Source organism: Phycomyces blakesleeanus, assembly GCF_001638985.1.
Source record: "Phycomyces blakesleeanus NRRL 1555(-) unplaced genomic scaffold PHYBLscaffold_24, whole genome shotgun sequence".
Classification (NCBI taxonomy): domain Eukaryota; kingdom Fungi; phylum Mucoromycota; class Mucoromycetes; order Mucorales; family Phycomycetaceae; genus Phycomyces; species Phycomyces blakesleeanus.
In genome coordinates, this window is record NW_017265157.1 from 91,990 (window position 1) to 115,812 (window position 23,823).

A 23,823-nucleotide genomic window follows, 5' to 3' on the forward strand; every position below is an offset into this window, starting at 1 on the left:
AATTGTCACATCAAACATGCTAGTACAAGTCATGCCTAGTCATGCCTAGTCTAGCCTAGTCTTGCCTAGGCTAGCATTCAGAGCCCGTCTCTTTACAGTATCCTGCATATATGTACGTCTTGTATACTTAATAGATAACGAACCGCAGTACTGTCTTGTAAAGATTAACCACAGTAACATCTTCTGAGCATCAACCGCAGTAAAAGGACTTCTCTTATAATTAAATATAGTATAATAGTTTACTGCAGATAATGCGCAGTATTAGTTTAGAAAACTATATAAGACAATTCAATTCCTATCAATAAAAAGCACCTTTTATCCTCTCTTCGATTTTACATATACTCTCCGATCCCCAGTGGGTTTGACCTTTTGACTTTGCTATAGTAAAAGGAAGACCATCCCAGATCAGGAACGACACATTAACCGCAGTATAATGACTATTTCTTTAATTAAATATAAATAATATCTACTGGGGATAATACACAGTATCAGTTTAGAAAACTATATAAGACAATTAAATTCATATCAATAAAAAGTATCTTTTATCATCTCTTTGATTTTATGTATACTTCTTGATCCCCAGTAGGTTTGACCTTTTGACTTTGTTATAGTAAAAGGAAAACCAACCCAGATCGGGAACAACAATTTGTTGTTTTTGATCTGGTTTGTTCTTCCAATGCTATAACACAGCCAAAGTTGGTCAAACCCACTGAGAATTGTAAATGAAGATAAAAAAATAAAAAAGGATAAAAAGATAAATAACTTTTATTGAATGAAACAACACTCTCTTTTATATCTTTTCTAAACCTACTCAGTCATTATAAATGTCTGTTTCAGTTTCTATTCTACTTTTGTTAAGCTATGTGCCTTCTAATTCTTTTGTGAGCAAAAGGAAATCACTTTGATTGTCGTTCTCAAAAGAGAATTCTGTGTAATCGTCATCCTGATTGGTTAACAAGAATTCGGATATGACATCATCCCCTCCCCAAACTCTCGATCGTTCTCAAGCAACTAGAGAATTATCAATAACAGAGTCATCTAATGGAGAAGAGCCAGCAGCAATCAAATCTTGGCGCAATCACACACAGAAAGCAGTAGAGTAGAACCAAGTCTGAGAAATGAAATCAACCTTGGCCAATTTCAAGTGATCTGCATGTACCCAATAAGTATATGAAACACCTTCAGTCATTGTCAGCTTATATACATCAGTATCAGAATTTTTATCAACAACTACATATGGACTCATCCAATTATATTCCAGACCAAACTTATTCTTATGACGCATCAAAACATAAGCACCAACAGCAAAAGAGTGAGGTTTCATGACAGCATCCCAATGTTTTTTACCTTGCAAACTATTAGTGAAAACCCATATCTCAGCATCTTCACGTGCTTTCCAAAGGTTATGCAGGTAAGATAAAGCATCGTCAGCAAAAACTTGGGGATTGTCAGACAGATCAGCACTCATGAAAGGACGAAGGGAGTCACTAGGAAGACGTGGTGTGCGACTGCATATGAGGAAGAAAGGACTGAAACCAGTGGTACTGTGTTTATGAATGCGGCAGGCTAAAAGAGCAGTGTCCAAATACTTGTCTCAGTAGTGTATAGCACCATGAACATATTTGCGCAGCATTTGCTTGAGAATACTGTTTAAACACTCACATTTACTATTGGTTCTAAGGTGAAATGCAGATGTAAACTTGTGATGGACTTTGATCTGATTGGTATAGTGTAGAAAAATCTTGAACATAAAGTTTGCTCCACAATCAGTAAGAATTTTGTCTGGACAATCAAAACGCATAACAATTTTTTCATAGAGGAACGTTGCAATAGCTTCACCAGTGGTATCAGGTACAGCATGAGTGATTGGTCAATTAGTGATATAGTCTACAGCAACAAGGATCTAGCAGTTACCATTGACTGTTGTTGGAAGCTCACCAATAAAATCGAGATGTCAGCATGAGAAAGCAGGGGATACATCTAATGGCTTTATGGGGGCATAGTGGATATTTTGTTCTGCTTTTGATGCCAACTGACATTGGGGATACTTGGAAAGCCAGTCCTGAATATCTGTGCGCATACTAGGCCATCACCAATGTTTCTTTATGAGGTTGTAAACAGTTGTTTCACCAGCATGGCCAAATCCGTTATGAAAATTGTTGACAAGGTTGGCACAGTGAGCAAACAAGGCATATCAAATTTCTCTGAAAGTGTTACCAAACTTGACATGGTGGAACACCTTTTGATCACAAATTACAAAGCAGAAACATTGTTTTGCATTAATTCCTTATAGTCTTCTGGCCATTCTTCTTTGGGGTGCGTATACAATTTGGGCCAATCGGATTCATGTGGTATCTGTGACAAATAAAGGTAATCTGGTTCTATTGATTCAGCAGCAACATCTTTACTCTCCAGACCACCAATGCAAGACAAAACATCAGACACGCCATTATCTTTACCAGGCTTGTACTCAATAATGGGGTCGTATAGTTCAAGCTCAAAAATTCAACAGACAAGACGAGGGGTTGATTTCGCTTGACTACAGAAATACTTCAAGGGTAAGTGATTGGTGAAAACAGTGAAAGGTTTTCTTTCAATTAAACAGTGTCAACTATGAAGTGCATGTAATATCCCAAGGAGTTTGTATTCCTGAGCAGGGTATGATTGTTCAGCATTAGATAATTTCTTGGACTCAAAAGCCAAAGGTCTCCAAGCATCATTATCATTTTGCTGTAACAGAACGGCACCAACACCAAAATCAGATGCATCAGTTTCAACTCGAAAAAGGCTTATCCATATCAGAGGCAAGAATAACTGGGGCACTGGTAAGCTTTTTCTTGAGTAGCTCGAAACTAGCTTAGCATTCGTCTGTCCACACAATAGATCGTTGTTTAGGGCTAACACCACGAGTAAGATCTGTTAGGGGAGTTGCAATACCAGCAAATCCAGAGATAAATTGACAGTAGTGTTGGGCCAAACCTATGAACTGGCGAACTTCTTGTATGTTTGTAGAAGCAGTCCAGTTTTGTACAGCCTTGACTTTTTCAGGGGAAGGAAGAATACCTTGTGCAGATACTTGCAAACCAAAGAAGACTAACTCGTGTCTATTGAATTCATACTTCTTGAGATTGGCCACCAGCTTTGCTTCTCTCAGACAGTTTAGAACATACCTACTTATTTCCTTGCGCGCCAAGTTTAAATTATTTGGAGGATCTACTTTCTTATGTTGCAAGGGGCTTTAAATTATAAGAATGTGTAGAAGCAGTGACAGCTTTTACTTTTGTTGTTTCTTTTGGAATATTAATGTTTTTTTTTACATTTTTTTCTCTTTATCAAAGCATATTATTATAAAACATAAATGTAATTTTTTATTATCAAGATTTCTAAAGCGGGAAGAGTTTGCATTTCTAAGAGTGTCTATACGATTTATTGCTTCCCCAAGTAAACCACTAATCACTTGTAATTCGGCTTTATCAATTCCTGGAACATCCATCAACTGCTCTAAGTCTTCTCTTTGATGATGAAGTATTGTATTCTGTGTCATGATTCTTTGCAACCAAACAGAATAGTTTTTACCACTTACAACAACTGTGTTTGTTTCATTTTCAACTTCCTTATTAACAACCACCACTTCATGCTTGGATGCAAGTGATCTTTGCAGTTGAAGGTGGTTGTTTTCCCTTTGGACTGTATACGCAAAGTCTAGATCAATAAATCTCTTTAGGAGATGTGCGTGTTTACAGGGAATTTGACACGAAGCAAAATTGGGACAAGTACAATTTTGTATCAAATTGTTTGATACATTAACCTGATACTATTGTTTTTCACCTGTAAATGACTTTACTGTTCACTTGCCATTAGAGTCCTCCATGCTATTGCCAATCTCATTAAGAGGATTAATGATCATGAAAGGGAGCATGTCATCTTGTATGGTATTAGCAGAAAAAGAGTGTCAAGCAAGTTCATTGTCAATTGGACCCATTCGTCCATTTTGTATGTGGACTTGTTCCACTTCTTCATTGTAAAAGAACTCCACATCATTTGTCAAAATAAAGACAAGACTGTCTAATCGTCTTATGCGAGTATGGCCAAAATATATTGTTTTCAATTGGTTGTGCCACAATTCAATATAATTGTTTGTCAAATACCTTTGGTAATTATTTGCAACATATGGCCTTCCCCATCTTCTCAACAATTCTTCTGTTCCAATCCATTTACATTCGAAATAAGTCAGGAATTGTTGCTGACTTTTTACACAAAGCCTAAACTCCTGGATTTTTCTCAAAAAATCATTCTCATCTGATTCAATAAGTATATTTTTGAGATTGGCCTTGAATTCATACTTGTATTTGCCAAGTTGTTCTGATGTGTATGAAGCATCAAGCTTTACTTTGCTGTCTAAATTATGCTGCCAGGCACACAAAACACGAAACTTGCAGAAATGGATGATTGTCTGTGGCAATGCTGCTGTAATTGCATTAACTTCAGCAATACTACAATCGATGGTAATATATAAGGGAGTGAAACAGCTTTTCTCGCAAAGATGTACAAGCCATTGATTAATGAGGTCAACACTATGATTGTTTGTAATCAGATATGCAGCAGGAGACCCTTTTTCAGTATCAGAATGATGAGTAACAAGTGAGTATAATATTTCAATGTTGCGTGCAGAGATGTTGTATGTTGTGTTAAAACAAAACGACTGGGAAATTCTCATAAGCATCATTTGAGATGGTGATTGAAATCCAAATGCAAAATGCTATACATTGTTGCTGTATGCAGAAAGATTGCTAGTAAAGATACAGTAATTCTTTGATGGTAACTTCTCATGCATTTAGATATCTAGATACTTATTTTCATCAGGGTAAAACTTATACAGTAAATTTTTTATCTATATTTTTTATTTAACACTTGTTAATAACTTCTCTCTTATAGTATTATTCACATACCTTTCTCATTCTGTTATAGATATTTTCATAATTGGGCTTTCTAATGCCTATGCCCACTCTTCAATTTGTTTCAAAACTGAAATTCTAGTATTTCTACAGATGCTGCCACCTTTTAACTGATCTTCAATAATTTTGATGGCCTCAGAAGATAAAGGCAATGTTTTAATTTCAGAAGCATCGCCAGAAACATGGTTGGTATAATCGTTGGTTGTACAAATTAAAACTACTTCAGGGCTGTTGTCGTATGGCTTGATAAAAATAGTAGCTTTACAATAACAAAGCTTAGTGTCTTTCTGAGCAAGACGAACATTTCTGTCTGATATATAAAGTTCTGCTCGGTGATGTTTTTTTGTCTCTCCATACTTCAATTCTCTTGCACAAAGTTTTCTACTTATATTCTACTTTGTTGAACAAAGTGATTGAATGCAGTCAAGGCATTTCTCCATTCACTTGCTTTTACTTTTACTACAACATCCAAAGGAAGCATTTTTATTTCTTTTGTAGGTGAGTTGACTAAAACATTGTGCACATTTGAAAGATTGAATATAGTGTTGGGCATTGGTGAGCTCTTATTATGATAGTATATGTAATTAAAATAAAGAGGAGGGAAAAAAAAAACATAGGAAAAAAATGTTTTAACAAAAGCCAAATTCTTATAATTTAAAGCCCTTTGCAACATAAAAAAGTAGACCCCCAAGTAATTTAAACTCGGCGCGCAAGAAAATAAGTAGGTACGTTTAGAACATGTCATACATGCTTTACATGATCTTCTGGGGACTTGCTGAAAATCAGAATGTCATCAAGGTATACCAACGCAAAATTATCTAAACAGTTGCTAAGTACATCATTTATCAAATGTTAGAATATAGGTGGAGCATTGGTGAGACCAAATGAGACAACCAGGAACTCATAATAACTATAGCAAGTGTTAAACGCAGTTTTAGAAACATCAGATGGCTGGATACACACTTGGTGGTAACCACTTTTCAAATCCAGACTACTGAAGTGTTTGGAGCCACGAAGTTGTTCCAGGCATTTGTCAATACAAGGCAGAGAGTGGTTGTTGCGAATGGTTACTTTGTTTAAGACTCAATAATCCATACACATTTGCATGGCCCCATCCTTCTTTTTGACAAATAAAATTGGTACACCCCAAGGAGATGAGCTAGAACGGATTAAACCAAGGTCCAGAGGTTTCTTGAGCTGCTTCCTGAGTTCATTGAGTTCACGTGAGCTAATCTTGAAAGGGGGCTTGTTAGTTGGTTCATCATCTCCAGTGTTAGTGACATGCTGTGCATCCTGATCTGGTGGGAGTCCAGGTAAACCTTCCACAAAAACATTGTCAAACTCTTTGACTAATCCATTCCAATCATTGTCCAAGGATTGCTTATCACTGCAAAAAAATGCCCAATTCCCATACGTGATAGGATGTAAAATTCTGTGTGGTTTTTGAAATATATTTGGAATATTATACAACAATTCTCAGAATGATAGGAAAACTAGCTACTAAATATTAAACACCTAGATTCTATAGATTGAATGGGTCTGTGCGTGATCATAGAGTTCTGTTATATCTTATTATATCTGAAACCTTAATTGAATTCTGAGTTTTTTTTTCTGGTAAGACGTTGCATTCATTTTGTGTATTGTCTATTTATTCTTGTTTTGGACTCATTCAAGAAGATATATATTTCAACAATCTTCTGATGATAGCTCAACTATCTTTTGACAAGTATCAATCTTATTGGATGGGTACTCCATTTACCATATGAATTTCATTATTTGATTGATCAAAAAATATACTTCTTGTACTTTTATTTAAAAATAGTTCATGGGAAATAGTTTATAAATAGGTTTTTATTTTATTTTATCAAAAAAATCTCAAAATAGATTCTCTAAAAATGGGCCTTAGATAGTTGGCATTTGGTCTGGACATTTGATCCAGACATTTGACATTGGGTCTTTGTTTTGCATGCTCGGTTTTGGGTTCTTGATTTTAGGTACTGCGATTCTACTTTGGTCATTAATAATATCTCCTACCTTTTACAATAAATAAATAGGAATATTGCAATACCTCTTTGAATATTAAGGGAAGGGGCAGTATCTTGGGATGACCAAAATCGATTTTGTCATTTTCAAAACATGTGTGTACAGACCAGATTTATTCTTTGGAGATAGAAGGTCATATTGCTATGGATAGCATTTATATAATTGCTGATATACTTCAAGTATTCCTAATAGAAAGAAAAAAGATACGATTAGTACGAGAGAATAATAATTATAAAGTCTTGCTTATCAGACAAAGTGATTCTTTGGCATCCTTTTAATACATGCGTGCAAAAGAGAGATAGAGAAAATCTAATAAATTCAAAATGATAATGAAGAAAGTATAACATTAATATAAGTTATTAGAAGATATTCTATTAAAGCTTACCATGTTTATTTCCATCATTAGCTTTTGATGATTGCCATCATCATCATTTTGCATCTAAAGATTAATAAGCTGATGATTAGCATCACGCAATAAAAGTTGTTTGCTTTCTTATTAATTTTTGTAAGCCAGTGTGTTATGTTAACTCATGCAGGAAGCCCTACATACACTGGAAAAATGACCTGACATACGTATGTGTAAAGGCGTAGTTACTCAGGTGTCAAGACGGGGTTTAACATTGAGTCCAGATACATATCACCATGTAACAAGTTCGTCTTAGCACCATATGCCATGACCAGCTATACACATGTGTGGGGTCAAATAAAAATGATGGGGATATAGTTCTTTAGCACTTTCGGTGTGTTGATCTGACTTGGGATATTGAAAAGAGTTTTTTGAAACCAAGGTTTTATTTTTATATGTTTTATATGGAGCTTTAAAGGTGGATAATATATTTATTTTCGATCTTGACACAGTAGTATAGTTCAACATTACACCTCTTCGTTATCTTTTATATCCAATTAAATTCAATACTTGAGCAATTCTTTGGGTTCTGAACCATACTATAGTTCAATCGTTTTTATTTTAATTTCAGAAATTGTTTTATTGGTAAAAATTTATAGTAGTATTTATTTGGAAAGAACAGAATGTTTCTAGAACTATAACAATCTTATAGTATTGATTTATTGGATATCCGTTATTGCTTCTACTGGTCTGCTTGATACTGTTTGAATAGAATAATTATCTACAGAAAAAAAATATCTGAAAATATAAAAAGAAAGCAGACTGTTTGTTGAAATACAACAGTCTTTAAGAAGCATAGACAAATTATTAGCTATGTGTGCTGGGTACTACATGTAATATAGTATGCTTTTACATTTTGTGTACACTTTTATACTTACATTGTAAATATTGGAAAAGAGCGAGCAAAAAATAGATGTTAATATTGATAATCCATGGCGTTCCTTATGATATCTTTCACTATAAAAACAATGAAAAACATTAATTTTTGTGAATCGAATAAAATAATAAATAATTTACATACCAGTAGCAAGAATATATATTAACAGAGATAGATTGTCTTTGTAAACACTTGATAAAACTCTAATGAAAAATAATAATATTTTATGTTAACACATTATAATATTAATATAACTAAAATAAAAAATAAAGTAGTGATCCTTACCATGTAATGTCATTTCCAGCTGTATAATGTAAGGGAAATCAAAGACGGGATCAACAGTGTTCATCTATAATAAGACTTCATTTTAGTAAGATACATGTCAAAATAATATATATATACACTACCTTGTTGTTTTTAACCAAATTCATTTGTAGCAGTTATTCTTGATGATCAAGTCTGTAATAAAAAAAAACAAGTCAGAAGGATTTTTATAGATGTCAATTTCGCAAAATATAATATTGACCTTTGTTAATCTGGACAGCGATTGTGAAATGAATGCATTTAAATAAGAGCAAACGAGTATCTATTATGATAATAAAAGAATGTATTAATTTTTATTATTTATAAAAAAGTATTTAATAAAGAAGTATGTTACCAAAAAAAAGCCACCAATATAATAATGACAAACGTTGGAAAAGAGGAAAGAAGCAGAAAAGAAGAAAGAAAAAGACGTAAATTTTTTTTCCGCATTTGAAACAAAATACCAAAAAGCTTATCCAATAAACGATAGCAAAAAAAAACTGAAAAGGTGTGATCAATTGAGACCAAAAAATGTATCAAGGCCGATTTGCATCTCAGTGTTTCAAGAAGTTGTCTTTGAAGTGTTCCTGAAGCATCACTACCGTCTATAAATACTTAATATTTCTACTTGCAATTCAATATCACTCACTCTTGATTATATCATCTCAACAAATCTACGTTGCGAATTTACTGTAATTTACATAACAAAATAGATGGATTGTCTCTTACAAAAGAGAATAAAAAAGAAAAAGAACTAATATTAACAATTAAAAATATTATAATATATTGCAGATAATACCTACCCCCAACCGCAGACTCACTCCTTCTCTTGCTAGCACTGATGTCCAGTTGCTACAAGCTTTGAATGCGATGAAAGAAGAGATAAAGGCCATGAAGTATAAGATCACATTGATGGATACAAGAATCGGTGTAGTGATCACCAGTAACGCAACCGCCATTAATGACATTGATGCCTTGTCTGCCCTCCCAGCACCTGTGGATGTGCCCACTAGTGTTGCATCCACTTCTGCTGCCCTTCCCACCACCGAATCAAGTGATACTAACGCTGTATTTGTAAGTATAAAGATACAAAAGACACTTGCCAATCTTGTTGCTAATTAAAATATAATAGGGATACATTCATGGTTATATGTGGAACCCAAAGCTAAAATCAAGAGACCAGGCAGAAATCCAAGCGAACGCCATAAAACCAAAGTGGGCAGTTGATATTCGTTTTGATTGCTCTCCAAATAGAGAGTTAGTCAAACAACTCTTGTATTACTTGGAAAAGAAGTTTGCTGGCACTGATATGAGGACACGTGACCCTCGTAAGTATATATACACAAACTTCTGTAGTAGACATTGCCAGTAAAGGGAACTTCTGGAAACAAGACAAGCCTTGAATACTAATTCAAGAAGATCTGACCTTGAAACTGATGTAAACTATATTTTCAATTTATGCTAAATAATAACAATTAGAATATTAACTGTATTGTCTTTTTTCTTTAGAACTACACTCACCGTCGCCTTGCTTATGATGCTTACAAGGCTGATATTGATCTCAAGATAGGTCAAAACTGCTCTGGACTGATCCAAAAGTCGGTCATGTCTGAAGGCGAATCAGACGATGATATGTCCCTCTTTCAGCCAAGAAATGAGATTTGTGTTGCTCACCCAAGTTGGAGAAGTGATGAGGTAAAACCTAACAGTTTTCTTTTTTGAATGATGCCAGGCTGAATGTTAATATATGTTTATTACTTAGCTTAACAAATTCATTACGGAGGTTGACTCATTTGTTGTTAAGTAATTGGGTGCAAATTCCCGCCAACTGCTTAAGAGAGTTTATGGTAGAACAGTGGAATCAACAGTCCCAATTGATTTAGATCCTGCTCTACCTCAATGGGCTCTTAAATATGGGTCATAAATAAAACTCATTTTTTGTTGTTTTTTTTTCTTTTACTCTCAAATTTTCTTAAAACATATGTATTGTTCGCAACATATATAATAAGACTACATTAGCTTATGTATTGAAATTTTTTATTAAAAAAGAAATGTATTAAATATTAATTGTATTGTTTGTGTGGTAAAGCGTTGACAAGTATTTTCTTATTATTTGTGCTGGTTTTATAATTACATGTTGCAACAACTGATGATATTCGATGTACTGGCAAGATGCATTCAAAATCACACGCAATAAAATCTGCACTGCAGATGTCAACACTTTCCAACTCTCTTGAACAGTCATGCTCAATCTGAAACCACTTAACAAACGCAAACACGTGTTTATCTTGATAAACGACACGTGTTTGAAGCTCTGTGTTGTTTACTGGTGGAGTGAAAGAGTGCAAGAACAGATACTGAATTTGGCCAGTGTATGCCAACCGATTATTGCCTTGACTTCCAAGGAACAGAGATTGAACAAATGAGCTGCAACCAGAAGCATATTTGCAGCCTTTGTAAACCTGACCAAGCAAATTGATTGATTTCAACTTTATGATTTGGTTGTCAACAAAGGAGAATGGAGAGGAGGGATGCTGGTAACCTTCAAGATTTGGCATGCAGTATGCGACTTTATAGTAATCAAGCAAATGAGGATAGTCGACATCACTTATTGCTGATGGGGGTTCGATATGGAGAGGAAATGCGGATGGAGGAAGAGATTCATTGCCAAGGACTGGAAGAGAAGGGTTTGAGTATGCTTGGATGAAGGCTGATAGTCTGAACGGGCGCTGGGGAAAAGTTATTGCATTTTTTGAAGTGGAGGGTTGAGCTGTGGCAGTAAGCTTGGCAAGAAGAGAAAGAAATGGTACTTGGCTTGGGAACGTGAGAGCAGCATAACAAAATCACCTTTGAATGTATCTTGGACGAAACTATTCATGTATGTAACCTCAAAGGAATCTTTTCTGTTCGTATTCACGTTCTTTAGCAGACCATTATATTGCTCAAACCCAAAGAGCCAATATCTATATACTGGTCCAAAATCACAGATGGTCTTGCAAAGATGGAGATGTAAATGCATGTTACAGGTGAGAATAGTTGGAGTGTAAATATGCTGGCACTCAGTACAGAATTCTTGAAGAAATTTATGACCATCGTCAATGTCAGAGAACGTGATGCTTGGCTTTACTAATTGGTGGCAGGCATCAACAAAACTGATCCAATTTCTGAACATTTCAATTGGCAGGATGGCCTTCAACATGATAGGCGAATACACTAGCACCCAGGACTTCCATTCATCAGATTTCATATATGGAAAGCCCTTTTCAATCTTCAATTTCAACACCACATAATCCATTGGCACCACCATTGTCTCTGCCATTGTTTGCATCGTAGCTAGCTTTCTATCGTCTATCAGTCCTTCTTTTATTCACCACTCCATCATTCTCTTTGGTGTCCCCAAGAATAAATTATGCATGGGATCGATGATTGTTCCACATACTAGATCCAAGTATCCAAGGCGATGCAGCTGTGACCATCGAACACCATTTTCAATTTCCAACTGATGCCTTTCTGAGGGCGTACTGGCACTCTTCCACTCCTCAGCATGCAACCTACTTTCCAGACCGCTATGGATTTTCCACGTTGAATAGTCGAACCCACTGAAGTCGACCTGATTGGTGCTTGGTAACCTGGTAAACTGTCTCACACATCTGGGGCATGCACAAGTACTGTTGTGGGCGGTGAATCCACTGGTCTTCCTGGCAGCGGGGATGTCACAGGCAACCATATGTAATGCAGCATGTACATTAACACCAGCTGGGCACTCAAAGGTTGGGATGGTTATCCTTGTAAACAACTGCAGCAATTCATCGACTATTGACTTTAAATAGTGGTTGATCTCTTCGGTCTTTGGCTCCTTAGAACCAGGCATCAAACCAACAAGGATGACATTTTCAGGCTTAAACCTTTCCTCACGAGGCAAGTTATTTATTGCAAGTTAGATAGCTCCAATTGAATATGTAACGCCATCAAATGGCTGAAACTAGTTGATGTTCATTGTTAGCATCAATGAACGAGATTCATCCACAAACGATACGCCACTTTGGTCCTTTAGCTCCTTCCACATAGTACTATCATAGACATTGCATAGTGTATCTATGACCTTAAGCTCTTTGTTCCATTGTCTGATTTTTTGCTCAAACCCAGAACAAAGAAAGAAAACTTGTAATGATCTCTGGATAGAGTTGTAGATGTTGTAAATGAGTATTGACTACTGCTGTAATTGAGAATAAGTCTGAAGGAAATAATATAAGGCCTCAGCTATTCCAGTCAAAGGTGTCTACCGATTACTTTATTATTTAACACACAGGTTTAGCATGCATGATAGTGATTATATTTCATATGATGATATCACCATAATATGGGATACATCAGTGGATTATTATAAGCATAATTATAACTCATAAACACATTTACTTTCGATGTTAATACTTCATTGGGACCACACACATTTATATAATTAATCATACATTAATTATCCCAAGATCACGTTGCTCTGATTAAGGCTCAGATAGGATCGATTACCTGACCCCAGTCATATAATTTTCCCAATCCAAAACAATATAAATAGCAGTAGTAGTTCAGTGTAGGAACCTCGTCAAACTTTGATACAAAATCTTCTCAATAAACAAAACCTACACAAGTTCTCACGAATCTTCGTTCCTAATTTCAAATCTTCAATTCTTCCTCTTAAAAACTTCTTCAACTTCAACCACCACAACAGTAGACATATGATCACTTGGCTACCATGGCACCAGAAGATAAAACCTTCATCAATTCACAATTGCATGCTGATCAAGAACCATGCTTTTTGAAGTTGTAATGAGTAGGGAGAGGCACATCTTGTTTGTAAACCTTGTGGCAGTCTTCACATACAACAGACTTTTTGATATCATTGGTGTAATTGGAAAAACCAGTCATTCTTTGCAGACCAATAAGACTTGTTGGTAATTGGAAATCTTTGCCATAGATCTTGAGTAATTGATTGATAAATTCAATTAATACAGTGGCATCTTTGTTAACAACATAACGCGAAATAAAAAGAACAGCAAAGGTAGCAATGAACCAATGGACAGGGTTTTCAGGCATGTTAGGAGCATCAAATGGGTCTATTTAAAATTAACAAAAATAAATTAGAACAAATTTTCTTTAGGTCTGTTTTTAAGAAAACAAAATCATTTATGACTGACCTTCATTAACAAACTCTTCAACGTCTGTCTCAACACCTTCTTCTTCACTACTGCTAGAGTCAGAGTTCATATCTCTTTCAATGTCAGAGTTATTGCCATTGACCTCGCTGAACTCATTGTCTACCGAGACATTGTCAGCCATTGTAGCGGCATTCGAATCAGGTGAGTCGGTCTGATCATCTATTTTTTTGATGGATTCAGATTGACAGGTCTGGATATATACAAATATAGATTAGTTTAGCTTATTGTCTCTACTGGTTTTCAAATTTTTTTTTCTTTTCTCACATTGGGTATCAACGTTCATCATTTGTTCTTCTTGCACAGCTGTGTTTCATTAAAATTAAAAAAATAAAAAAGTTATTACTCAATAATCAAAAAATAAACCCTGAATATAACATACTATTTGCCAATCTTTCAGCCGTATTCAGTCTCTCAATTCTCTCAAGCTCATCTTTTCTAATATGGCACTCAGCGGTTCTGCTTGTTACCAGTGAGTATCCCTGTGAATTTCTGCTACATTGAGCACAACAGCAGACAACATTACAGCGGTGGGAGATAGAAGGCATTTTATGTGTTTTGTTTGATGTGATTTATTGAGAATAAAAAGAGAAACAAGCATAAAATATACTTTATTTGCACCAACTTTATAATAAAACAAAGCATTATATTTTATGATTATTTAATTGAATTCTTCTAACAAGTTCTTTTCTATATCATTAAATATAGAAAGAGACATGACAGTTATGACATTATTAATTAATAGTCTTTATTCAAATGTTTTCAAGAATGCCTGTTATGTGTAAAAGACATATATTTTTCTACTATGAGTTTATAAATAGATTATTGTGAGAGTAAATCCAGAAAATAGTAGGAATAAAAAAAAGGGGTGGTAGAATGAGAATTATAATAGGTCTCTGTATGTGAATTTAGCCTTCCATACCAGACTGATATTCCAAAATTCTGTTAGCCAATGAAACCAATTAAAGCTACATCTTTGACCTGAACTTCAAAAAACACACTGAGTCAAAAAAAATCACTATTTCTACATATGTGTTTACCAACCTGGCTACATTGTTAATCAGGGCGGTTTTTCCAGTGTAAATGGCTTTATTAGATTGAGTGTTGTTGATTGACATATTTGGTAAGAGTGTGTATTTTAATAAAATGTGTAATTTAATAGATATAGAATATCTGTTTCAAATAAACAATTCAAAATAAAGAAAACGATTGGCAGTCACCATTTTGGTTAATATTTTATCATCTATCAGAAAATATAGACTTTCTTTAACAACACATGGAAAAAAAAGAAGGAAATGTAACTGCTGGGGATGCTCTTACAGCATTGGAAGAAAAACCCAAATCGAAAACAACACCAGATTGAGAACAACAAATTTGCACATGATATAGACACAATGGTGTTGTGATTAATTTTTGTGATACAAGTTCTAGTGACTTGTTATTACAAAAGAAGCAGGAATTAGAATGATTATTCATCAGTTTGTAATTTTAGAAATTTGTAATCAGTTTATAATAATTTGTAATATTACTAAACACTACTTGAGTGTAGTCAAAGATTAATAATCATTTCAAAAAGTATATAAGATAACCCAAATTAAATAATAAAAATCATCTTTTTATTCTCTCTCTTATTTGCTTACTTCTGTGTTATTAAAGCTTGACCAATTCGGCTACGTTTACAGTGAATTGGAAGATGGACTAGATCAGGAATGACAATGGCTTAAAAAATTATAAACCAACAATTTTTAAAACCATAAAAGATAATCAATGAATATATGCCTTCTGCCAGAATTGAACTGGCGACCTTCTGCTTACTAGGCAGACGCTCTGCCAACTGAGCCAAGAAGGCACTGCTCTTTCGCTTAAGCATTTTATTTGCCTGGTTCCAAAATTTTATTTTTGACGAATCCACATATAAAGTGTATCCATCCATCAACATCTTTACGCAAAACGATCCATCCATCACGAAAAACGTACCTCCCATTGCCAAAAGTAGTGCAGTCCTTGTCCTTGGTATCCCAGCTGTCAGCAAAAAAAAATTTCAGCTCAATCAGACAACATCACGCCATCTGCATTCTCAATCCCAATGGCCAATTTGCAAATCGGCAACATGCAGGGATTGCCAACCGAGCTTACCTCATTCCTGACAACATTGCAGGCACAAATCATGAATGTGCAAAACAGAACCGACCAGTTGGAGCGACTTGCAGCAGAGAATGCAAGACTAACTACTGAATTAGACCATGCTAGAACAACAATTGCTAATCTGCAGAAGCAATTAGGATCTCAGAGTGCATCTGAAAAAAACTTTTCAGAAATTTCACTTTCGAACCCAGCCGGCGCAGTAGGTGCTCCTGACAAAAACAAAGAACCAGGTCTGGAAGCCTCCACTTGGGCTACTAAAGCCAGTGTTTCTCTTCCTGTAACTGCCCCAAAAATGTCTACTGTTCCCTCTGCTCACCGTATTGCAGCTTCTGTTCGTATGTTTGCTCTTCCCTCTGGTCCTTCAGGTTATGAATATGTTTATATTCCAAGATCAAGACGCCTTAAGCACAAAGAAGTCCGTTCCTCTCTCCGCACTCTTGGTGTGGATTCTTCTCGACTTTTGGACATTAACTTCCCAGCCAGAGGTGTCATTGGCATCCTTGTTCATGTCCAGTATGCTGATACATTTAAGGCCAAACTGACAACTGCTTCTGTTGAGATTTTGGACGCATTTGATCCACTTGATCCTGATAATGTTGCTGATCCCAAGTATGCATCTCTGTCCACTCATGAACTTGCCAACACTGCTGCCATGCTTCACCATGATAGATGTCTCCAAGCCCTACAGTTCTTGCGCCCACACGTTGCTATCCCAGTTGGTCACTTCTTTTGTGAGGAAGGGTGGATCAGTGAAGATGAAATACCAACACGTACTACTCTTACCAATGCTACTGGCGGGTCTTTGTTCAAACGTCAGCGCAGCTCATCAGTCACTATGTCTGAATGAGTAATCTCAATATCGGATTATGGAATGCCAATGGCCTGCAACCCAGAGCCATTCAAGATACCCTTCAACACTGTCAGTCCTTACATATGCTCTTCATTACAGAAACATGGCTTCTCTCTCCCTCACATCTTCCCACATCATGGTCACAAATTCACTTGTATGGGTCTCCTGTAGCTGGCACCTATAGGGGCTCTATGGGTGTTTCTGTTCTCATATCACCTCACTGTCCTTATGCCGTCACTCAAATACCTATGCCCTCCAAATATGCTCTGGCTGTCAAAATTGGCTCACTCAGAATTGTATGCTTATATCTTCCACCAAATATGCCCACTCATGATGTCCTACATGTACTCTCTTCCATTCCTTTAACACATGATACCATTCTTTGTGGAGACTTCAATGCAAGACTTGGCTCTGTTACTGGTGACTATGCATCAAATTCTCGTGGACTGGCACTATGTTCTTGGATAGAAGAGAGATCTCTATCAGTTGTAAATGCAGATCTTGCACCTTGCATGCCAACATATATTTCTTTCCGCAACAACTATGAAATCAGCAGTATTATTGACCTCTTTATAACTAATATGCCACTCATCAATCCTTCTCTTCATATTGCTACTGACTTGTCTCTTAGATCAGATCATCGCCTTTTATCACTTTCCTTTACCTATGATCTACAGCACTCTACCAATATGCCACCACCATTACGCAAGACATGGAACCTCTCACGCCTCAATGAACCTGATGTCCATGCTCTTTATGCTCATACCTTCAATCAAAACTCGACCTCCCTCCTTTCCACCTTGCAAGACATTGTACAGAATCCACCACTCACTAGACCCAACATTGATGCTATCACTGATGAGTTCAATTTACTCATTTATGACTCATTAAATAGCTCAATTGGACATCGACCCTCTCGCCCAAATCATTGGAAATCCTTCTGGAATGTAGCTTTGCAAACAGCAGCAGATCGTCGTAACCAATGTTACAAAAAATGGCGCCTAGCAATAGGTATTGACAAAGTTGTTTGGTGGACTAAACACAAGCATGCACAGGCCGAATTCCGATCTCAGGTTCAGCAAGCAAAACGTCAGTCTTGGCATGACTTTTGTCAGTCTATGGAATGTGACTTCAGCAAAGCAACATCAAAGATAAAGCAGTTAAAACGCCGTAGACAGCCGCAACATACTTTCCAGCACGATGATAGACCAGCCGTAGCAGCAGCAACAATGTGTGACTATTTGGCAACAGTATATAGTGGACATATACTTCCAGCAACCCGACCACCAGCACCAATGACCACTTGTAACAGTGTGCCTTTTGCCTCTGATGACTCTCCCTTTACCTCACCAATTGTAGAGGAATTCATGCAATTTATGCCTAACCGCAAGGCACCAGGACCAGACCATATCAGAGCTGAAATGCTAAAACCTGTAAAAACACATGTCTCACCCATTCTTACTTTATTATTTACAGTTTGCTGGCAATGGTCATATGTTCCAAGTTTGTGGCGCCAAGCCCAGGTCTTCCCAATCTTCAAGAAGGGTAGTCCAACTGACCCGGCAAACTACCGACCAATCTCCTTGACCTCTGTACTGCGTAAGCTTTTTGAGATGTGTATAGCCCCCCAGTTGCACAAGTACTCTCCTCCTTTGGATGTGGCTCAAGGTGGTTTTCGTCCTCGCCGTGGTGCTTTGGATCAAGCTCTCTGTCTCCATGATCTGATGAAAGCCTATTATCACCGTCATAAGCACTACCCTGTTGTTGCATTTCTGGATATCAAGGCTGCCTATGATACAGTGGATTGACGAATCATCTGGCATGCTTTACAAAAACGTTGCACTCCACCGGCACTTTTGGGTCTCTTGGTTAACATGTTTGACAATGTCTCTATCTGTGTCCTTTTGGGTAACTTTTCTTCACACTCGTTCTCACCTGCCACTGGGGTTCTCCAAGGTTCTGTCCTCAGTCCACATCTGTATTCAATATATATCAACTCCCTGCCCCCATTGCTCCGCACAGTTGCTCACTCACAAACTACAACCCATGTTCCATCACCCTCTCCTACCTCATTGGATGCATATAATGCTCTTCTTGCTCCTTCAGGTGTAGATGGCTTTGGACATATTCATTTCTCAACACCCATCAATTCTCTGCTCTTTGCCGACGATGTAGCTATTTTTGGTTCTCTTTCAGACGTTCAGGCCATGCTAGACCTTGCTGCAGACCACTCTCTTACTCTTGGATATCGATGGAGCCCCACCAAATGTGAAGTTATATATCCCAAAACACGTGCAAGCTCGCCAGTTTCTCTTCTTTTATATGGTCAAGTTCTCCCTGCCACTGACCTGTTTATTTATCTGGGTGTTCCTTTTGCCAATAAGGGTATTTCTTCCAAGTCCATTGCCACTCATAGACGTTCTGGTACACTCGCTACAATGGCAACCCTAAACTCTGTTGGTGCTTGTCGTTCTGGTTTTTCTCTGCTGCTCAGTTCATGGCTGTATAAAACTTTTGTTCGCCCAAAGTTTGAATATGGTTTGGCTATTTCCACTCTGCTGAAGCAAGATATTAAAGTTCTGGAGTCCATTCAAGATAAGTGTCTTCGCATGATTGTTGGGGGGCATGCCACGTCCTCTACAATTGTGTTGAAGCATATCTGCAATCTGCCAAATATGAAGTTTCGTGCAGATGTTCTTATAGCCAAATTTTGTATCAGATCACGCTTTCTGCCTGCCCAGTGCCTTTTGTCTCTTTTACACCGTCATCATACCATCTATTCTTCACTTGTCTCCCTGGGAAAAACCCATCTTCTGTCACATCTCCCTCCAACACTCAAACTCCAAAGCCCTAGTGCAGTAAAAAACCATTTTGAAAGCATTAGAGAAGCTGGATTTACAACCTTTCTCCAGTCCAATACACAAGTTCTCATTCAAGCATGCCGCCCAGTTCTTGGAGTTGATCCAATTTTGTTTCTGCCAGCCTCACATGTGGAACGTGGCCGTTTGATTCGTTGGAGAATGGGGTGGTTACCAGGCAAACCAAAGGAATGTCCTTGTGGATCAGATCACACCTCACGCCGCCATTTATTGAATTGCCCACTTGTTCCTGTGGCACTATTTGAACAGTTGCCTTAACCTGACCAAGATCAGATACACAGAATTGATTTTGCCATCACATCCTTGCCTTTGTCATCTCAAGAACCACGACCTGCTTACTGGATACCACTGCTGACTATTCTTTGGCACATAGATATTATATGTAATCCTGATGGTGACTATTCACATGAGACTGAACATGGTACTCTTTGGATATAATTTAAACCTTTTTCTTTTCTTTTCTAGTTCTCTACTTTTCTTTTCTTTTTTCTTGCTTTGCATCTCTTCTTTCTCTTTTGTTCCCCTCTGTATGAAAAGTTCTTTGTTCTGCAATTCTGTCTCCTCCCTTTCACTGTTACAACTATTTTCATAGCTGCAAAGCAGAGAGCAGGTTCAGCCATTGAAGCTAGTATGATTTGATCTTCTCTTTTCCCTCTCTTTTTTTTGTCTTTTGTGATCCCTTGGGACTTTTTTATATCTTCTTTTTGTACTTTGGAGGCTATATGATCTATAGATCGCCAGCAATATCTCCTTTAATAAAATATAATCTTTAACCTGAGCCAAGAAGGCGACTGCTCTTTCGCTTAAGCATTTTATTTACCTGGTTCCAAAATTTTATTTTTGACGAATCCACATATAAAGTGTATCTATCCATCAACATCTTTACGCAAAACGATCCATCCGTCACGAAAAACGTACCTCGCATTGCCAAAAGTAGTGCAGTCCTTGTCCTTGGTATCCCAGCTGTCAGCAAAAAAAAATTCAGCTCAATCAGACAATATCACGCCATCTGCATTCTCAATCCCAATGGCCAATTTGCAAATCGGCAATATACAGGGATTACCAACTGAGCTTACCTCATTCCACTGGGGAATTAGATTTCTACACATATGCGATAGTATGGGAAATTCTGAGTGACAGAATAATTAAATTCTGGAATTTGGCATTTATAGATTCCGTTTGCAATATGTTATGTTACCTGTGAGTTGTCCATGTAACTTCTGAACTTATAATGATTCATATAGAGATGTAAGGTTCTTTTAAACTATTTAATTGCAGAGAGAATAATCAAATTATGGCATCTTTTTTTTTGGATGTTACATTAAATTAAACTTGATTTGAAACAGAGATTCCAATAAAAAATCTATTTTTGATAGAAAACTGTCTACTGAAATAATGATATTCTATTGGATCATTTAACAGAAGAAACAGGATTTATGTATACTGTCTTCCGAATCTAAACACTTTTATTAGACAATTATGCACGGCTAAACTATAGGATTCACACATGCCATACTACTGCAATACTTCTTGCACTTCATTTCAAATATTTGTATAGGGATTGTTTTGGAAAAATTGTTTTTATTAAAAAAAAAGCTTCTTGCTTATAATATGTACGGCTTGACAATATATAGTCTAATCTAATATATAGGCTACTACATAATTAATATAATAACAAACCCTTTCATATATTATAATATATAAATACTTCCAATACAATAGAATCCTAAAAAGAAACGCGTGTTTACGGTATTTCACTAGTAAGAGAAGGCTAAAAAATTATTTAATTATATTAGATTATATAAATATTTATTTTTCTTTAATTTAAATAATATAGTTACTTACCAGTAATTTCGTCAGAACCAGGTATAGTGCACATTGACTGTTGTTCTGAAAGGTTTAATAAAACCCATTAGTAAAGATCATGAAATAAAGTTTGGCTTTATTACTTACCAAAGAAAACCGGTTTTCAAAGACAAGCCATTCAATCAGGTACATAGAAATGTTGGCAGTACTAACAGAGATAGAAAATAAACAAAATTAGATATAAGAATAAAATAAATAAATACATTATTCAGACTTACCAGATAAATTTCTGCTGTTGATATGTCTTTATGATGAGCTGAGGAGTTAATGAGCTGAGGAGCTAATGAGCTGAGGAGAGAAAAAGAAAATAATTAATAAAGAAACACATACACAATAACCGCGTTTTACCTTTTTGTTCTTGTCCATTAATCAACACGGCAAAGACTTGTAATACTATCAGCAACCACAATAATAATAAAAGAAAAAATATTAAGAATAAATATAACAGTAGAATAATAAAAACAAATTGCTTACCAGGGTGTGAACTCAAATACATCAACCAGAATAAAAGTAAATAAAGCGGAAAAGAAACAAGAAAAAAAGAAGAAAAAAGTGGGCTTTCAAACAGAAGGCAGTTTAGATGAGAATTGACTCTAGTAAAATACAATAGTAATAAAATAAATAGTCCAAAATTATATTGTAACACTAAGTTCTATGTTGAATATTAAAGAAGTTGTTCAAGGTTATAAAGGATTTTATAGAAAATAATATATAATCTCTTCCTTTTCTCAGCTATTTCATAAATCTATTTTATATTAACTTATTTTGTATGTATATCTTTGATTAAACAAAAATAAATATATTTCAACCCATATATTTATTTTATTTTAATAATTTATTAATGTATAAAACTTTAATAAAAATACAATAAAGAAAAAATGCCTTCCAATAGCTGCAGAAAAACAGACCATAAAGGAAAAGGAAAAGCATCTGCAAGTATATCTACCTCTGCAAACCGTGTTTTGGCTGGCTGTGTTGGACCTTGAGAAATTGCCCCCAGTTTCTCATCCGCAACTATCCAAGATCAGCAATACGCGGAAATTGTTGAAATGTTTAACAAAGTAAACAACAGTATCAACGGTGTCAAGGATGACATTGCTGCTGTCAATAGCAACATGACAGCCTTTAAAAACAGGATGGGTGTTGTTGTTGACACGTCTGGAAAGACACATACGGCATTTGCAGACTTTGCAACTGCTTATGCCAACGATCAGACTCGTATGGCTAGTCTAGGACCATCTCTGATGCCATCCTATGTCCCCCAGACCTCCCTCAGTGATGCCGAGGTTTCTGTCATTATCTCGGTAATTAGTATTAATATATGTTAGTATCAACAACTTATTAAACAACCTGTATTTAGGAAATCTTCGCAGAAAAGTTGTGGGACTGGAAGTTCGAGTCTTACAACCCTGCTCTTGTTGCTGAGAACGAGAGTAAGAAGAAGTGGAACTTGAACGAGAAGATTAACCACCACAATAACGTAGCTGTTATCAACTACTTGAAGAGCTACATTAGCGCCCAGACTCGTCTAGCTGGTACTCACCCACGGGTGATAAGTGATAAAATAAAGAACAGGTACAAGCACAGTCATCGTACTTTTCACGAGTCTCCTGAGCAGAAGGCCAAGAAAAACAGCAAGGGGAGAGCAAACAGTCGTACTCTTCAGGTTTGTATATACTATATAAAAAATTAATTGGTATATTACTATTTTCTCAAGCTACAATCTATATAATCAGATGTCTATCTGACGCAAGTCGACATACATGGACAACTGGGTAGCCATTGATGCTGCAATGAGATATAAGACTGGAAACTCTGTTGAGAAGGCCTATCTCAAACTCTTTCAGAAGGATGCCATGTCTGATGGTGAGTCAGATATTGAGATTGTGGACAATCTTCCACGACGGTGTTTGCATGTGGCTTGCCCCACTTGGAGAAGTGAAGAAGTAAATAATATTTAGAATAAATAAATAAGTTTTATAACAAGAAAAATAAAGAACTAATAAAAATAAATACAGTTCAACAGATTGTTGACAATGGTTGATGGCATTGATCGTACCCATCACGTGTCAAATGCAGGCATGGGAACAAAGCCAAGAATGAACAGATATCCAGCAACATTGTTGCCTTGCTCTGTTCCTGCCACCCTGTCCCAGTCATTGCCTCGTTAGGCAATCAACGATGAATAAACATTTTCTTTTTTACTATGTTCTGTTGTAGGGCCAAATAGTAATAATTGAAATTGAATTGATTAAAGGAAATAATAATAATAGAGGATAAATATATAAGTAA

At 36.2% G+C, this 23,823-nt stretch overlaps 10 protein-coding genes and 1 non-coding gene across 11 annotated transcripts; 4 read left to right on the top strand and 7 right to left on the bottom strand.

Annotated features, from left to right (window-relative positions):
- Window positions 1-859: 859 nt before the first annotated feature.
- On the bottom strand, window positions 860-1,801 carry PHYBLDRAFT_150137 (hypothetical protein; the record flags this gene model as incomplete). The annotated part of the gene is made up of 3 exons (XM_018432410.1): window positions 860-943; window positions 1,130-1,566; window positions 1,663-1,801. 3 exons carry the CDS (start codon window positions 1,799-1,801, stop codon window positions 860-862), a joined length of 660 nt encoding a protein of 219 aa, XP_018286584.1.
- Window positions 1,802-4,996: 3,195 nt separating this feature from the next.
- Window positions 4,997-5,508, bottom strand: PHYBLDRAFT_172971 (hypothetical protein; the record flags this gene model as incomplete). The annotated part of the gene is made up of 2 exons (XM_018436910.1): window positions 4,997-5,347; window positions 5,410-5,508. 2 exons carry the CDS (start codon window positions 5,506-5,508, stop codon window positions 4,997-4,999), a joined length of 450 nt encoding a protein of 149 aa, XP_018286585.1.
- A 3,946-nt stretch (window positions 5,509-9,454) lies between these two features.
- On the top strand, window positions 9,455-10,508 carry PHYBLDRAFT_150140 (hypothetical protein; the record flags this gene model as incomplete). Its single annotated transcript, XM_018432411.1, has 5 exons — window positions 9,455-9,658; window positions 9,717-9,912; window positions 9,982-10,022; window positions 10,094-10,279; window positions 10,422-10,508. The coding sequence occupies 5 exons, from the start codon at window positions 9,455-9,457 to the stop codon at window positions 10,506-10,508; spliced, it is 714 nt and encodes a 237-aa protein (XP_018286586.1).
- Window positions 10,509-10,647: 139 nt separating this feature from the next.
- Window positions 10,648-11,903, bottom strand: PHYBLDRAFT_172973 (hypothetical protein; the record flags this gene model as incomplete). Its single annotated transcript, XM_018436911.1, has 2 exons — window positions 10,648-11,354; window positions 11,432-11,903. 2 exons carry the CDS (start codon window positions 11,901-11,903, stop codon window positions 10,648-10,650), a joined length of 1,179 nt encoding a protein of 392 aa, XP_018286587.1.
- A 48-nt stretch (window positions 11,904-11,951) lies between these two features.
- Window positions 11,952-12,509, bottom strand: PHYBLDRAFT_117121 (hypothetical protein; the record flags this gene model as incomplete). Its single annotated transcript, XM_018428564.1, has 1 exon — window positions 11,952-12,509. A coding segment is annotated over one exon (558 nt), but the record flags the coding sequence as incomplete, so codon positions are not given.
- An 869-nt stretch (window positions 12,510-13,378) lies between these two features.
- On the bottom strand, window positions 13,379-15,754 carry PHYBLDRAFT_150143 (C2H2-type zinc finger transcription factor; the record flags this gene model as incomplete). The annotated part of the gene is made up of 6 exons (XM_018432412.1): window positions 13,379-13,692; window positions 13,774-13,953; window positions 14,059-14,097; window positions 14,174-14,286; window positions 15,432-15,510; window positions 15,607-15,754. 6 exons carry the CDS (start codon window positions 15,752-15,754, stop codon window positions 13,379-13,381), a joined length of 873 nt encoding a protein of 290 aa, XP_018286589.1.
- Window positions 15,568-15,640, bottom strand: PHYBLDRAFT_t218. The gene has a single exon. It is a non-coding gene; the product is annotated as a tRNA-Thr (tRNA).
- A 123-nt stretch (window positions 15,755-15,877) lies between the features above and the next one.
- On the top strand, window positions 15,878-16,783 carry PHYBLDRAFT_150144 (hypothetical protein; the record flags this gene model as incomplete). Its single annotated transcript, XM_018432413.1, has 1 exon — window positions 15,878-16,783. The coding sequence occupies one exon, from the start codon at window positions 15,878-15,880 to the stop codon at window positions 16,781-16,783; it is 906 nt and encodes a 301-aa protein (XP_018286590.1).
- Window positions 16,784-18,660: 1,877 nt separating this feature from the next.
- PHYBLDRAFT_150146 (hypothetical protein) lies at window positions 18,661-19,923 on the top strand (the record flags this gene model as incomplete). Its single annotated transcript, XM_018432414.1, has 1 exon — window positions 18,661-19,923. The coding sequence occupies one exon, from the start codon at window positions 18,661-18,663 to the stop codon at window positions 19,921-19,923; it is 1,263 nt and encodes a 420-aa protein (XP_018286591.1).
- Window positions 19,924-21,409: 1,486 nt separating this feature from the next.
- Window positions 21,410-21,897, bottom strand: PHYBLDRAFT_150147 (hypothetical protein; the record flags this gene model as incomplete). Its single annotated transcript, XM_018432415.1, has 5 exons — window positions 21,410-21,436; window positions 21,511-21,555; window positions 21,619-21,679; window positions 21,750-21,811; window positions 21,880-21,897. 5 exons carry the CDS (start codon window positions 21,895-21,897, stop codon window positions 21,410-21,412), a joined length of 213 nt encoding a protein of 70 aa, XP_018286592.1.
- Window positions 21,898-22,409: 512 nt separating this feature from the next.
- On the top strand, window positions 22,410-23,702 carry PHYBLDRAFT_150148 (hypothetical protein; the record flags this gene model as incomplete). Its single annotated transcript, XM_018432416.1, has 5 exons — window positions 22,410-22,467; window positions 22,519-22,835; window positions 22,892-23,197; window positions 23,286-23,477; window positions 23,550-23,702. The coding sequence occupies 5 exons, from the start codon at window positions 22,410-22,412 to the stop codon at window positions 23,700-23,702; spliced, it is 1,026 nt and encodes a 341-aa protein (XP_018286593.1).
- Between the last annotated feature and the right edge of the window lie 121 nt (window positions 23,703-23,823).